The sequence below is a fragment of the Falco naumanni genome, chromosome 10 (genome assembly GCF_017639655.2).
Source record: "Falco naumanni isolate bFalNau1 chromosome 10, bFalNau1.pat, whole genome shotgun sequence".
Lineage (NCBI taxonomy): Eukaryota > Metazoa > Chordata > Aves > Falconiformes > Falconidae > Falco > Falco naumanni.
Window position 1 is genome coordinate 30652674 of NC_054063.1, and position 12460 is coordinate 30665133.

Sequence of the window (12460 nt, forward strand, 5' to 3'; positions counted from 1 at the left end):
AAGTGCAAGGCAAGGTTATGATTCAAATTACAAGCAAACAAGGAAACTTAAAAGTAGAGACTTAAACTTTGAAATCATACCAACCTGTGTGCCAGGTTTCTTGTCATAATCGTAACTTTAAGCTCCCATTAATACACTTGCACTAACACACTGTGGCACAAATAACAAATGTACCCACGTTACTTTTGAATTTCCTTGACCTTGCCAGGCTTTCACATCCTCCACATTACTAAATAGTAATTTATATGTAATTGATAACCATTGTACAGTTACTCCATAGCTTTACAATACTGCCCGTACTATATCACAAGCATTACAAATCCTATAAAAAAGCAGCCCCTGTAGTGGCATACAAGAATAAATTAACCAAAAAAAATTTAGTATTACCATTTATTGGTGACAAACACTACGTTTTACTTACATTCCATGGGGAGAAAAAATTCCAGCGTAAACAATGAACTGAAGCAGTACTTAACTTGCAAGGCTATCGTGCTTTACCTGGACCATATGCAAAAAACTTTATTGCACACAGTTCAGTGCGCAATAACACAACATCAAAAGCAACACAGTTTATATATAAACATAGGTAATTTTTTTCAGCCCTACATGGAGATGTAATTAAACAGTATAAAGCACTCAAGGAAAATCAATCTGCAGTTTTATATGCACTACATTGAGATCATATCCTGTAATGTAGTGAGCCGTGTGCCATCTATACACGCAATCCTTAAAACATAGATGACAGATCATTTAAAGTCATGTTGCATTCGAGTTCCCCTACCCCCCCAACTCAAGAAAACTGGAAGTTAACCAAAAATGATCAAACAAAGTTTAAAATTCCTAAAGTGTTTTAATTCATTCAACCGTTGGATAATTAAGCTAGGTTTGCGAAAATATTGGACTTTTTAAAATGGTGGGCACACAATTTGTTTCCAGTGAAACTGTGCTATTTCAATAAAAACAAAATAACCACATACACGGATATGATCTTCCCAAGTTAGTTCACAGATAACATGTCAGTCTCAGAAGACAAAGTTTCTAAACTGTGCTATTGTTCTAGATACAATTAAGAAACTTTTAAATGAAAAATTTATAGTGTCATTTCAATCAAAACAACATAATGAAACTAAAAATTTATCACTGTTTGAAGAAAAAGCAACGGTTATGATTTAGACACTACAGTAGGTTGTAAAGACTGTAGCACTCTAAAACAGTTAGGTTACATTAATAGGAAGCATTTGATTTTCTCTGGTGCTTTCGGTTTGGGTCCAGTCAAAAGCCTTTTTTAGGCAGTGCTGTCCAGTGTTTGTCCCAAAGTGTTTGAGTTAGCTGGTTTGAGAAGAGGATCACTTTCCATTTCTTGTTTCACACATCTACAAATGAGAAAACACCTGTTACTTAGGAGATAAAATACAATTTCCATGAGTAAGATGCTTCTAAATCTGATACAAAATATTTGAGGTGCATATATACAACAAGGTGTTTCCATATAAATGGCCTCCATTTTCAATCAATTAGCACTTTGTTAATTCCGCCATTTTGACAGCTTATTATCTAAGTGAGAGGCTACACTTATTTTTTTTTTCCTTGTCAAAGGGAGTAATTTTCAATCCCTCCAGTTTCTGCTGAAAGCAAGCTGTGATACCTATACATCGTTTACATTTTATGTACAGAAGATTTCTAGAAAGAGAGGAGCAGCTGTAACACTTCAACACACTGCAAAGTCACACTATTTAGAAATATACACGAACAAATCGTTTAAGCAGAGGGATCACAGTCCGAACTCCTCTGTATCACAGCTATTACAATTTATCCCCTTGTTCCTGCTCAGTACTTGCATTTGGCACATGAAAATTACAGGCTTGATCACAAAACCTACCCTCTTCTCCTCCTGAAGAAGGTAACAGCCCATTTTAACTTTTCTGGCAAAGAGAAACACCGTCACATTTTATTTGTTTATAGAACATCATAGGGTTAGAGGTTTTCATTAATGCAAGGAAAAGTCAATGGGTCACACTCACACAGACATTGGTCCATTTCCTGTTCTTGGCATCTCTGTGGTTTGTTGGTCCAACTCAGACAGCAACTTTAAGATATTCAATGCAGCCTACAGAAAAGAGAGCAGTCAGCAATTCAGCTCGAGTCCGTTTCATTCATTTAGTGAAAGCAGGACCAGGACTCATTTAAAATAAAGTAAACATTCTAATTTTGGTAGGGTGGTTTTTTTTGTTTGTTTTTTTGTTTTTTTTTGTTTTTAAGATGCATCATTATGGTGGAAAAAATGCAATGGTGTAGAATTTCATCTTGCTACATCTAAACAACAGAATGGTGCTGTGGCTGGGGGATTCGCACTGCATTTGTTTTGCAATGGGATAAAATTCAGCAGTGCTATTAATACCATGGAAAAAGACACTAAATTAGTAATGGCTTAAAACTGTACAGAGCTTAAAACAAAGGACATCAAAATACACAGAACAAAAAAAGTCCTTTGCAGAAAAAGAAAACAAGTTACATAAGAATAAAAAAGACAACACAGATAGGGCATGTGTGAGTGTTTAAAAGACGACCCGATGTGGCATGGGTAATGCAAAAGTAAGTCACCTCCTTTGAGAACTGAGAATTGCCTTCAACTGTATTCAGACCAGGTTCAGGCACACCTTTTCAGAATACCCCTGATTAATTACGGCACATGCATTAGTGAAAGCTGAGCATCTGAACAGAGCAAGGTTCTCACGCTGGCCCAGTCACAATATTTAAGCTCTGAACTGGCTGTCCTTTTCCCTTCTACCTCCTGCGCCGACTCGTGCCTTACAGGAGGCTCTTTACAGCAGGATGTAGAGGTGGGTATTAAAATGTCAAAATTAAGTGACAGAGTTCAAAGACATCTGTACTGAATTATAGCCATTAGAAAATTACTGCAAAATTTTTTTAGTACACAAATCAGTAAAACCAGGTTTTCCTGGGTATGTTTACACATTGCAAACTATTACTGTAGCCTGCAGGCAGTACTCAGGTCACCACTGGATACCAAAAGAATGAAACTCCTTTCAAATTACAACTGCGTCCATATCGTTAGCAATATGTAATGTCTATTATAGACAAAGTCCCTTACAGTTTACAGTCTTAAGACTCATTCTTTCACAAAGAAGTATTTCAGCTACCGTTTATAAAAGATCTTATTTACAAAGTGAACTTAACAGATTTAGCGTGTCTCCTGCTATCTAGTCGTGAATTGCATTTCTTCCATCTTGGATTCTGTTCCAGCAGGAAGTCTGGTAACATGAACCCAAGTATTACAGTTCCCAATGAAACATCAGCCCATTCCATTACGGAAAATAACCTGATATGCTCTTATGTTTTGAAAGTTTCCTTCTCATACATTTTCTTTCTTATGTGCTCATGCAAATAATACCAAGATAAAGCCAACACAGCTTTTGTGGACCCAAACTGTGAGCATATATTAAGTCTTTTCAAGGTTATTTACATTAGATTCTGATATTATTAATCAATTATTTCAGCAACCTGTGAAATATCAGACAAAAATTAGCCAGGGAATTGAACAGCATTGAATTCACTGCTATCCAGCAGTAACATGAAACCCTGGGTCTATCTGCTGCATCCCCCAGTTCACTGAAGGGCAAAGAGAAAGCAGCGCAGCAATATTTGTCATACCATATCGTGGCAAGATTCTACATCCTTTCCAATTCCATGGCTGATCAGTGGTGGCTGAGAGGAACAGTTTATAAGAGATACAAACTCATTCTTGTTATTTTTTGGAAAGTCTTTATATTCAACCTGAAGAAAAGAGAAGGATTTAGTTCTTTTCAGTTAACCAAGTACAGGAAATATCACAAGTGCAACAGATTATTTACACATATATGTGAAGCGGAGCCTTACTTTTAATCATTCTGTCAGCCAGTAGAACCATTTAGTTTGAAGTGTGACTTGCAATGTTTTTTAGTAATCATGAGAGCTCTGCAAGCCTTCTGAATAAAAGTGGCTACTTAATGATTGTTGCTGGGACTCTTATTGTGATCGTAACTATCTGTATTTAAAATTTTCCCTATTACACTTCTTAATCTGCTGAGCTCCTTTAACATATTAATATAGGAACTTGCATGCAATTCTGATTAAAGGGATGAAACACAAGAAAATGTACAGCTTACAGCAAATGGTAATATACGAACGATTACTCAAAAAACTGACTTCAGATCAGCTAAGTTCAAATTCATACAAGGTTTGGGAGTAGCCCTGAATTAAGGCTGAGGATGCAGTACAGACATGCACATTTGAAAACTAAATTAAAAAGCTGTAAAATTCATGTACATTTCATAGGTAAAATAAAATATTTAGACAAATTTCAGCTTAACAAGCAGCCTCAGAATACGTCAGTCACCAGCAGAACTACAAAGCTTTAGAACAAACAACAGGCTGGACCAGTTTGGATAGCTTTGGAAGAAATCTTGCAAAGCTGAGCATTTACCTGGATTCCTTGAACATTGGAAAGATAGTCCAGCTGCTCAGAGGGCCTAGTGAGTGGTCCGTGGGGTACGTGGCCTGATGAGTTGTTATTCTTTAATATGGTTTCAGCAGTAGGAGAAGTACCACCATACAATAGCTCTCTAGCAATCATTGCTGTTACTGTAGCCTTGGCAGGATTTGGGGCTGCCCTACTGAACTCTTTGGTGTGGTGTCCTTGATTGGCTCCTACAGCTTGTGCAACCTCAGGGACCATAGGAAGAATTCCAGCAGGAAGCTGCTGATGGCTGAGATAAGGCATCCTAAACTCATCTTCTTTATTACCTGAGAAGAGAGAGGTACATACGAAACAGACAGACGCTAGCTATTTCTGAGGCCTTCTGCAGGCACATGAAGGCATATACAGGCATCAAAGGCCAGTTTTGAAAAAAGATTGTTTCAAATTACTTTTGAAATGCTAACGAACTTAGCAAGCTTGATTTGCCTTTGGTGGGTCAGAGATTCAGCATCATCAAAACGAGATTGCTTACTGAATAAATCATTCAGGGCAACACCTGCATCTGTCAAAAGAGCACCTTTACCTCCGGGAGCAGCTTCTCCAGGTTAGTCAAGCTTACAGACACCTCAGACAGTTGCAACCACATTCTAGATGCATCTTTTGGTTTCAGAATTTTTTATGTCATTATTTAAACTGTAGGAGCAAATAATGAAACCACAGAATGGCCAGAGCCACTGTTGAATATTGTAAAGACAGTGCCAGATCGTCCACAAAGTTTAAACTGCGTATTGTGAAAATGTCAACAGGTAGATAAGGTTAAATGTAACATTAGCACGGTATGAGGAAGCAAGAAATACTATTTACAGCAAATATGCCACCACAGTCAATTGATAGCAATTTAATGACGTTATGGTGTAAGTTATATTTAAGAGGGATAAGAACAGCTTTTTACAGGGGAGACATACACAGAACTGTGGAGGAAAACTACAGAGGTGTGCTAAAGAAAGGCGGCGAAGACAGTGCCACTGAAAGGAGGAGTCACTGTTATGGCAGAACAGATTGAAGTTCAGCAGGACTGAGCTGTTTCAAGTCTAAGGCTGAAAATCGTAACTTGTAGATGGGAGAAAGCAGGGATGGCAAAGTTTGAATAAGAAGTCAGGAAGTTTACCTAAGATCTTATGGATGCAGTAAAATGTTACTAAAGTCCAAGTCAAGCCCAACTATTTATCATTCAAACCACAAAACTGTACTTCAACACAGAAAGCACCTGAAATGTACTATTCACAACAGAAATACATTGCAAGAGACAAACCTTCCCTAACGGCTCCTCCCCACAGTTTACATTAGAGAAAGCCAACCCTGTATACTGGGTGGGCAGGTCTGGGGGTTTGTTGTTCCAGACAGGCATCTGTGGATCTGACCACTACAACCACCAACTGTCTGAAATAAATGCAGGCACAGCTCCTTGCTCTCTCACTCACGAGAGACCAAGCACAGGTGAAGAGGTTGTTGTGTACTACAAAGCCATTCTTTCCTTCTCCAACTCTGCTTTAGGAAGACCAATTTCAGTTAGTACTGACACCCTTCCTCATCTTCGTCCCAGGAAAAGCCTTCAACATACTGCAGTTATTCCTCAACATCTGTAAGGCGACAGGGCCAAACAACACAGCTAACTCTGCCCCAACAAATTCAGCACCAGCCTCCCATCGCAGCTCTGCCTCAGGCTTAAGAGTGACATTTCTGGGGCATCTTCTAACCTGCAACTGTTCTTCCAAATCTAGAAGGCTATTCCCAGCTGGCAGAAACCCCAACCCTTTTCCCAAGGAATCTGCTCCCATCCTCATTTGATCCCTACACCAGAGAAGTGTTCTGCTGAGCCGAAGAGGCTGATCTCTCCTCCTCCCCTTACCTTTTCCCCCCCAGAAATTACCCCCACTTCACTCCTGCTGTTGGTAGGAGGAGCCTGGTCCCTGGATCAGAACCAAGCTCAGTTCTGAACTAAGCCCCCCGAAAGCTCCAGACACAGATTAAATCCTGCCCCAAGACCCCTCAGATCGAGGTAAGACAAGCTCAGACACTGCGGGCAGCAGCAACTGCACCTCCACAAACTGCTTGACCGACCCGCTAGCACACACATGCTTGTGGCTCAGCTACCTACCCCCTCCCCTGAGCAGGAGGCCAAGCAGGCTGAATACTGTATGACTTGGGAGGAATAAACTCTTAGAGATTTGAACAAAAACTTCCCAAGGGGTAGATTTAGTTTGCAAGCCAGCAGCGGCACACTGCTCTGCTCATTCCTGCAGTGTGTTAAATGACACTGTTGAAGTGACAGAGAAACATCTTACATACACACACACACCAACAGGGCCAGGCTTCTTTCAGTAAAGTCACTTACTAGTTGAAGTCTCTTCAGAGCCCGGCTCAAAGAAGGTTACTTTTCTTCCATCGCCCGGTTTCTTCACTGGTGTCTTAAAAATAAAAGGAAAAAAGCCACACACACAATAACCCTCTAAAACTTTTTTTCCTCCCCCAAGATTTAAAGTTTTCAAGATGAAGGTGATCTGACTAGTCAAAATTTTACTGAAAATTTTATTATTCAGAGACCTCAATTATTACATAGCTACCAAGAAGTGACAAGTTCAGTGATTCTTATTCACTGAATGACTAAAACTCTCTACAGACCTCTGAAGTGGTATTAAGAACAGAGATACTGAGAACTAGATACCATAATAAAGCCAGTTAAACCAACGTTAGTTATTGGTCTTGCTGAGAACGACATACTGGACACAAATGAGCACATGCATGAAAAGGAGGAAACTAGAACCAGACTCACTATTTTAACTCCCTGGCAACATCTGCTACAGCAGGAGGAGAATGCAAGGCTCAGGGACCCACCAAAGAAAGAGACCTGTAACAAGCTTCCAGCTGCAACTGGCGATAAGGCTGTGTAAAACCAGTGCTACCACATCTCAACACCTACATGTCTGCAAGATTCTAAGACCAATATATCCATTATCACAGGTGTTGAGCCATTCCATAAAGAAGAAATACACTGTTAGCCTTCTAATGACACTTTGATTTACTTGCGAAACTGAACCCCTGATGTATCTTAACGACACTATTTTTTAGAGCAGTCACCTTGATACAACTGCTTCCTGGCTAGGGCTGAAAGTATGAACTTACCACACTGTCACTGCCTTGCAAAACTGCTACCATTTCAACTCAACTGCTGCTGTAGTGCTAAACAGCAGTTGATTCTTAAAGACTCTTACCTTCTCTTCTGTCTTTAATGCTGGTTTTGGAGGTTGAGGTTGAGGGACTTTGAAACCTAGAAGTTCCAACATATTTTCAGCTGCGTTGCGTTTAGCAACTTTCTTGTTTGTGCCCATTCCTTCAGCTGTGTGTACACCAACTTTCACCTGTGCAAAAGAGGAAGAAAATACCAAATCAATTCTTAAACAGCAGTATGAAGATACACTTATTAGGGATGTGTGTCTTGAGCACACCGTAAGTCACAAAAAAGTTCAAGTGATCATTATTCTAAGCAAGCTGTCATTCATTATCAACGATCATTGGCCTCCAAGCACAAAAAACCCGAACAGAAGTGACACAAACAACTGTATTTCATCATCTCACCTTGGCAACAGCCTAAATACTCAAAACTGGTATCACAGCAGATACAGGCTAAGTTACAGGTTTAGCAGATTTACTACTGCAATGTAAAGAAAGCAATTAATTTTCCTGTTTTGGCCAGGATAGGAGAGGGGTGTGGAGAATGCACTTAATTATTAGAGGCAAGCAGATATGCAGTATTAAAAATATTACTATGCTACTGGGATTTGCAATGCAGATTACAAAAACTGCTGCACACTAAAGCAACACACCAAAACTCAGGGGAAGGAGGAAATGAAGGAGACCCAGGTTCATGTTAATAGATTCTACATTACAAAATATAAGCATCTCAGTATCTCTTAATGGAATATTAATATTCTTGTTAATTAAAACATTAGGTGGTTACAACATAGACTTCTGGTGCCCTATGCAATTTTTTTAAAACATGATTCAGATCACTTTTCTTGAACCTTTTCCTTTCTAGAATATAGCCCACTACATATTTTCTTAATAAACTTCATGGAGATTTGGCCATAATCCCATTAACTTTGCATATCATCATGACCACCTGATTACCATAAGCCAAAAACAAAACAAAAAACCAACGAACCAACAACAACAAAAAAAAGACACCACAGCCATGCAACTAGATTTCTCAAATTAACATACAAACCTGCATAACAAACTCCCTGCGCCTTGGAAGACCACGTTCTGTGATGAGCATGTACTCTGGCTCCTTCTCTTTCTTGGCCTGCTGTATCTGGGCAAGTCTGCTAATGGGGTTCATTCCTTGACCATATTCTGGACTTGTTTGCAGCTATGCAGAACAGTGTTTAGGAAATAAGCCAAAATTTGTGAATATTTGGTTTAATAGACAAAATGCAGCATGCCATTGAAATCACTCATCTCTAGAATTTAAAAAAACTGAAATAAAAGTTGTTTAATGAAACTGTCACAGGCAAAGAGAAACACTCAAATTATTTGGCTCTGCTGTCACAGTTGACCACATATAACCTACCACTGGTAATAGTTTTACAAGTTCTAATCCTGCTATATTAGAAGGGACAGGCTTGCAGGAGAATTTGCACAAGCAAAATCATGCAAAACCCAAAGCTGTAAAGTCTAAGGCTTGAAAGTCAGAGCTTCATTTTTATGTGCCACTTATTTTTTATAAGGTTTCTCTTTTACCCTGAATTTACTGTGGAAGCAAAATATAATTTCATTTGTAGTACCAAACTGCTGATAAATGTTGAGCAGTTGAAGAGTGTTTACTATTACCTCAGAAATGCCTTCTCATCTGATGATTATTATTAACAGGCAGATTTCCAGTCTCTTACCTTCACTATTGACTTTGTTTTCTTTTTGATTCGTGGCTTCATTTTCTCGACCGTAGGAAGGGGTGGCAATTTTTTCAGTTCTTCTAGGACTGCTATTGCAGCATTTTTCTTTGAGATCTTCTTGCTCTTTCCTTCACCTTCACCCATGAATTCTCCAACTGACACCTTGGTTACAAAGCTCTTCATATGGGGAGGCCCACTTTCCTTGGTCACCTGTTTCAGAGGGAAAAACTGAGTGAAAGCGTGATAAACACATATTAAAAATGGTAGGGCACATTGTTTACAGCAAACTTCTCTCAAGAACTACGGATAAAGAGTTTTTACATTCTCATACGATCCAGAACAGAAAGTAGAGATGTAAATCATACTCTAATAACATAATCCCACCCAAACCAAATATACGCGTACTTTAAGAACATCAGATGCAGCAAGCAGTAAACAGTATTTAAATGTAAGTCATTAACCCATCTTACTTAATTTACTGATGCACCCTTTCAATATTAAAATATGACTGTTCTATTTCATCAGTGTGTACTGCCACACAATTAACATCACCTCATTAAATACATCACGTTACGGTAATAGAACATTGCAGAGAAAGCAATTCTTTAGGATCCAGCATTTTAGTTCAGAAATCAAGAATTCTGGAGACATCCAAGAGATAGCTGCCTACTACAGATTTAGTCTTCTAACTCCATTGATAACACGTCATACTTCAAAATATCCATAAAGTCAAAAAGTAAGAACGAATTAAGAACTTCCACCACAACTGGCTTTGTGTGACTATATTTTTACCAGTGATGCTCAGGCTAATCTGCAATAATTGAAAGCTTCATGGAAAATTTCATAGAATGGTTTTAGAAGCAATTTAGCTACACACCATTGCATTTTCTTACTATAAGAATTCAGATAGTTGACTTAAATGTTACTCTGCCAGCTCAGGAAAGCAGCATGATAAATTAATATTTTAGTGAAACAGAGATGCTCCTACAGAAGCTATTGATTTAAGATAAGTAAAATGATCAAGGAGGGGCAAAGAGGCAGCAAGCAGCCAGGCCAAAGGGAAAGGAAAGTAAGATGCACATGAGGTCACCTCATGGCAAGAAAAGAAACCTATTTGTGAGATTCTGCAACTTGCGGGTAGTCCATATCAGTGTTTAATTAAGCAAATACTTCCATAAATGTCTTTCAGAGTGAGCTATGCTCTTTTGCCTCGACTCTGCACTTCAATGTTCTAACCATTATGTGGAGTTGTGTTTTATTTGTTCGCTGTAATACTGATTTTTCAAAAAGCTTGGAAAAAAGATTGCACAGACAACCACAGCATAGCTGTTCACTCATGTTATGATTTTAGTGCATGAATATGTGAACAGGTGGATTTTTCTTTTTACCATAAAGTAAATGGTACTTCACTTTACCATATAAACGCCAAGACAATCAGGGTGACTGTCAAAAGTAAAAGTGTATCCACAACTAACAAGACATGTTAAAAGTCAGTTGTTCGGGTTATCTAGAAGAAACTCAACTTAATGTGTACCCTTAATATTCTAATAAAAACAAATCTAAAGCTTGTAAAATAAACATACCTCAAAATTCACAGGCAAGTTCCTTTTAAGTGCAATCTCAAAAACTTGGCTTATTTCAGATTTATTGAGATTTTCATCATCTGGTTCTTTTCCGTTAACCTAAAAGAAGCATACTCTATTTAAAATAAAGATCCTATTAAATTGAATTTTATCCATCCAACCAGTTTACTGAACTTTCAAAATTTTAAGTAGTCTAACCTTGACTGCCATTTTACGTGAATGTGTAGAAATGCAGCACACATACTACAGAATTGAAACTTAAAAAGCTTATTTAAGGTGTATGTGTAAAAGCTAGCAAACCTTCATATTTTCACGTGCTCGTTACAGGAAAGAACAAATGGAATAAGGGCCAATAGGTTTAAAAATCTATTTATATAAAAACAAACTGAAGTGTTAAATGAACCGATTTCCAAATGGAAGTACCTTTATGAAATACAATTTTCATATACTGATTGGACATTTGTACCAAAAGCACTAAAGACAGTATCAGATAAGAGAAAGGGCAGGAAAAATAAAGATTCTGAGAATGGGACCAATGTGAATAAAGGATGGCTAATTAGATCCTGGCATAGCCCTGTCTTTTAACATGCTCCCTTTGTCTACAGATTTTTTTTTTTTTCTCATCTGAAGAACATACTATCAGGAACTTGCCTTAAATCAAATGGTGTACATCTCTGAGAACTTACACCTGCTAGGAGGACAGCAGTGCCAGGTGAAGCTTACCTACAGGCACTTCTACGTATCTCCAGGTAAAATTTTGATTGTGATTCCAAAAATGTCTTCACTGATGTTGGGATCAACATGAACTAAGAGGCATGGTAACAGCAACAGAGAAATTTTAAGACTAAGTGTCCAGCAGTGATATTGGAAAGATTATGATAAAGATGAACAGCAACAATTTCACCAATTATATCATGCCACAATACTAGTTATGCAACCAGGTAACAAAAATGATTTAAAGATTTTATTGGAGCAGCAGAAATATGCTAGAGAGCTCTCATTGATTAAAGCTAGTTTTGATGGTAGCAAGCATCCCCAATGTCTGTTACTGACAAGCCAGATTAAAACACGAGGAAATTTTTTTTCCCACCACCTTAAGCAGGCTCTTCCCATCTCAGAAAAAAAAAAAAAATTAGTAAAATTCATCTGTGGTTTTCACTCCTCCCACTGTCCCATCAAATTTCACAATGTTCTTATGGGTTGACCTTGTATTTCAGGTTTGGGCTGCGAACAGTTCAAAGAGCACATACAGCCCAACACCATTTCACAACCGGTAACATCCGCGACTTCTGATCCCACTACTCTATCCAGTCTCCACAGCCTCTACGCAGAGGTGTACATAAAGCAAACTTCAGGTCTGTGAAAACTGAGACCACATGATGGCACCAATCCCACAGGAGCGAGGCAGATGCACTGTGCATTACACTGCATGAGAAACGTGGAGGCAA

The 12460-nt window shown here is 38.5% G+C and overlaps 1 protein-coding gene across 8 annotated transcripts in view; it reads right to left on the reverse strand.

Moving 5' to 3' along the window:
• Positions 1 to 376: 376 nt before the first annotated feature.
• The window catches only part of STAU1 (staufen double-stranded RNA binding protein 1), a 32769-nt gene continuing 20685 nt past the window's right edge, over positions 377 to 12460 (reverse strand). For 2 of the 8 annotated variants that reach the window (XM_040608127.1, XM_040608126.1), the window contains 9 exons: positions 11013 to 11111; positions 9427 to 9657; positions 8763 to 8906; positions 7750 to 7896; positions 6873 to 6945; positions 4484 to 4803; positions 3673 to 3795; positions 2022 to 2107; positions 377 to 1373 (listed from right to left, as the gene is read on the reverse strand). In XM_040608127.1, the coding sequence (XP_040464061.1) occupies positions 1286 to 1373; positions 2022 to 2107; positions 3673 to 3795; positions 4484 to 4803; positions 6873 to 6945; positions 7750 to 7896; positions 8763 to 8906; positions 9427 to 9657; positions 11013 to 11111 (1311 nt within the window). In that variant the 3' untranslated portion in view covers positions 377 to 1285. Of the gene's footprint in view, positions 1374 to 1879; positions 1923 to 2017; positions 2108 to 3672; positions 3796 to 4483; positions 4804 to 6872; positions 6946 to 7749; positions 7897 to 8762; positions 8907 to 9426; positions 9658 to 11012; positions 11112 to 12460 lie in introns of those variants that run through there. The other 6 variants (XM_040608128.1, XM_040608130.1, XM_040608134.1 and 3 more) reach the window with 6 other exon arrangements.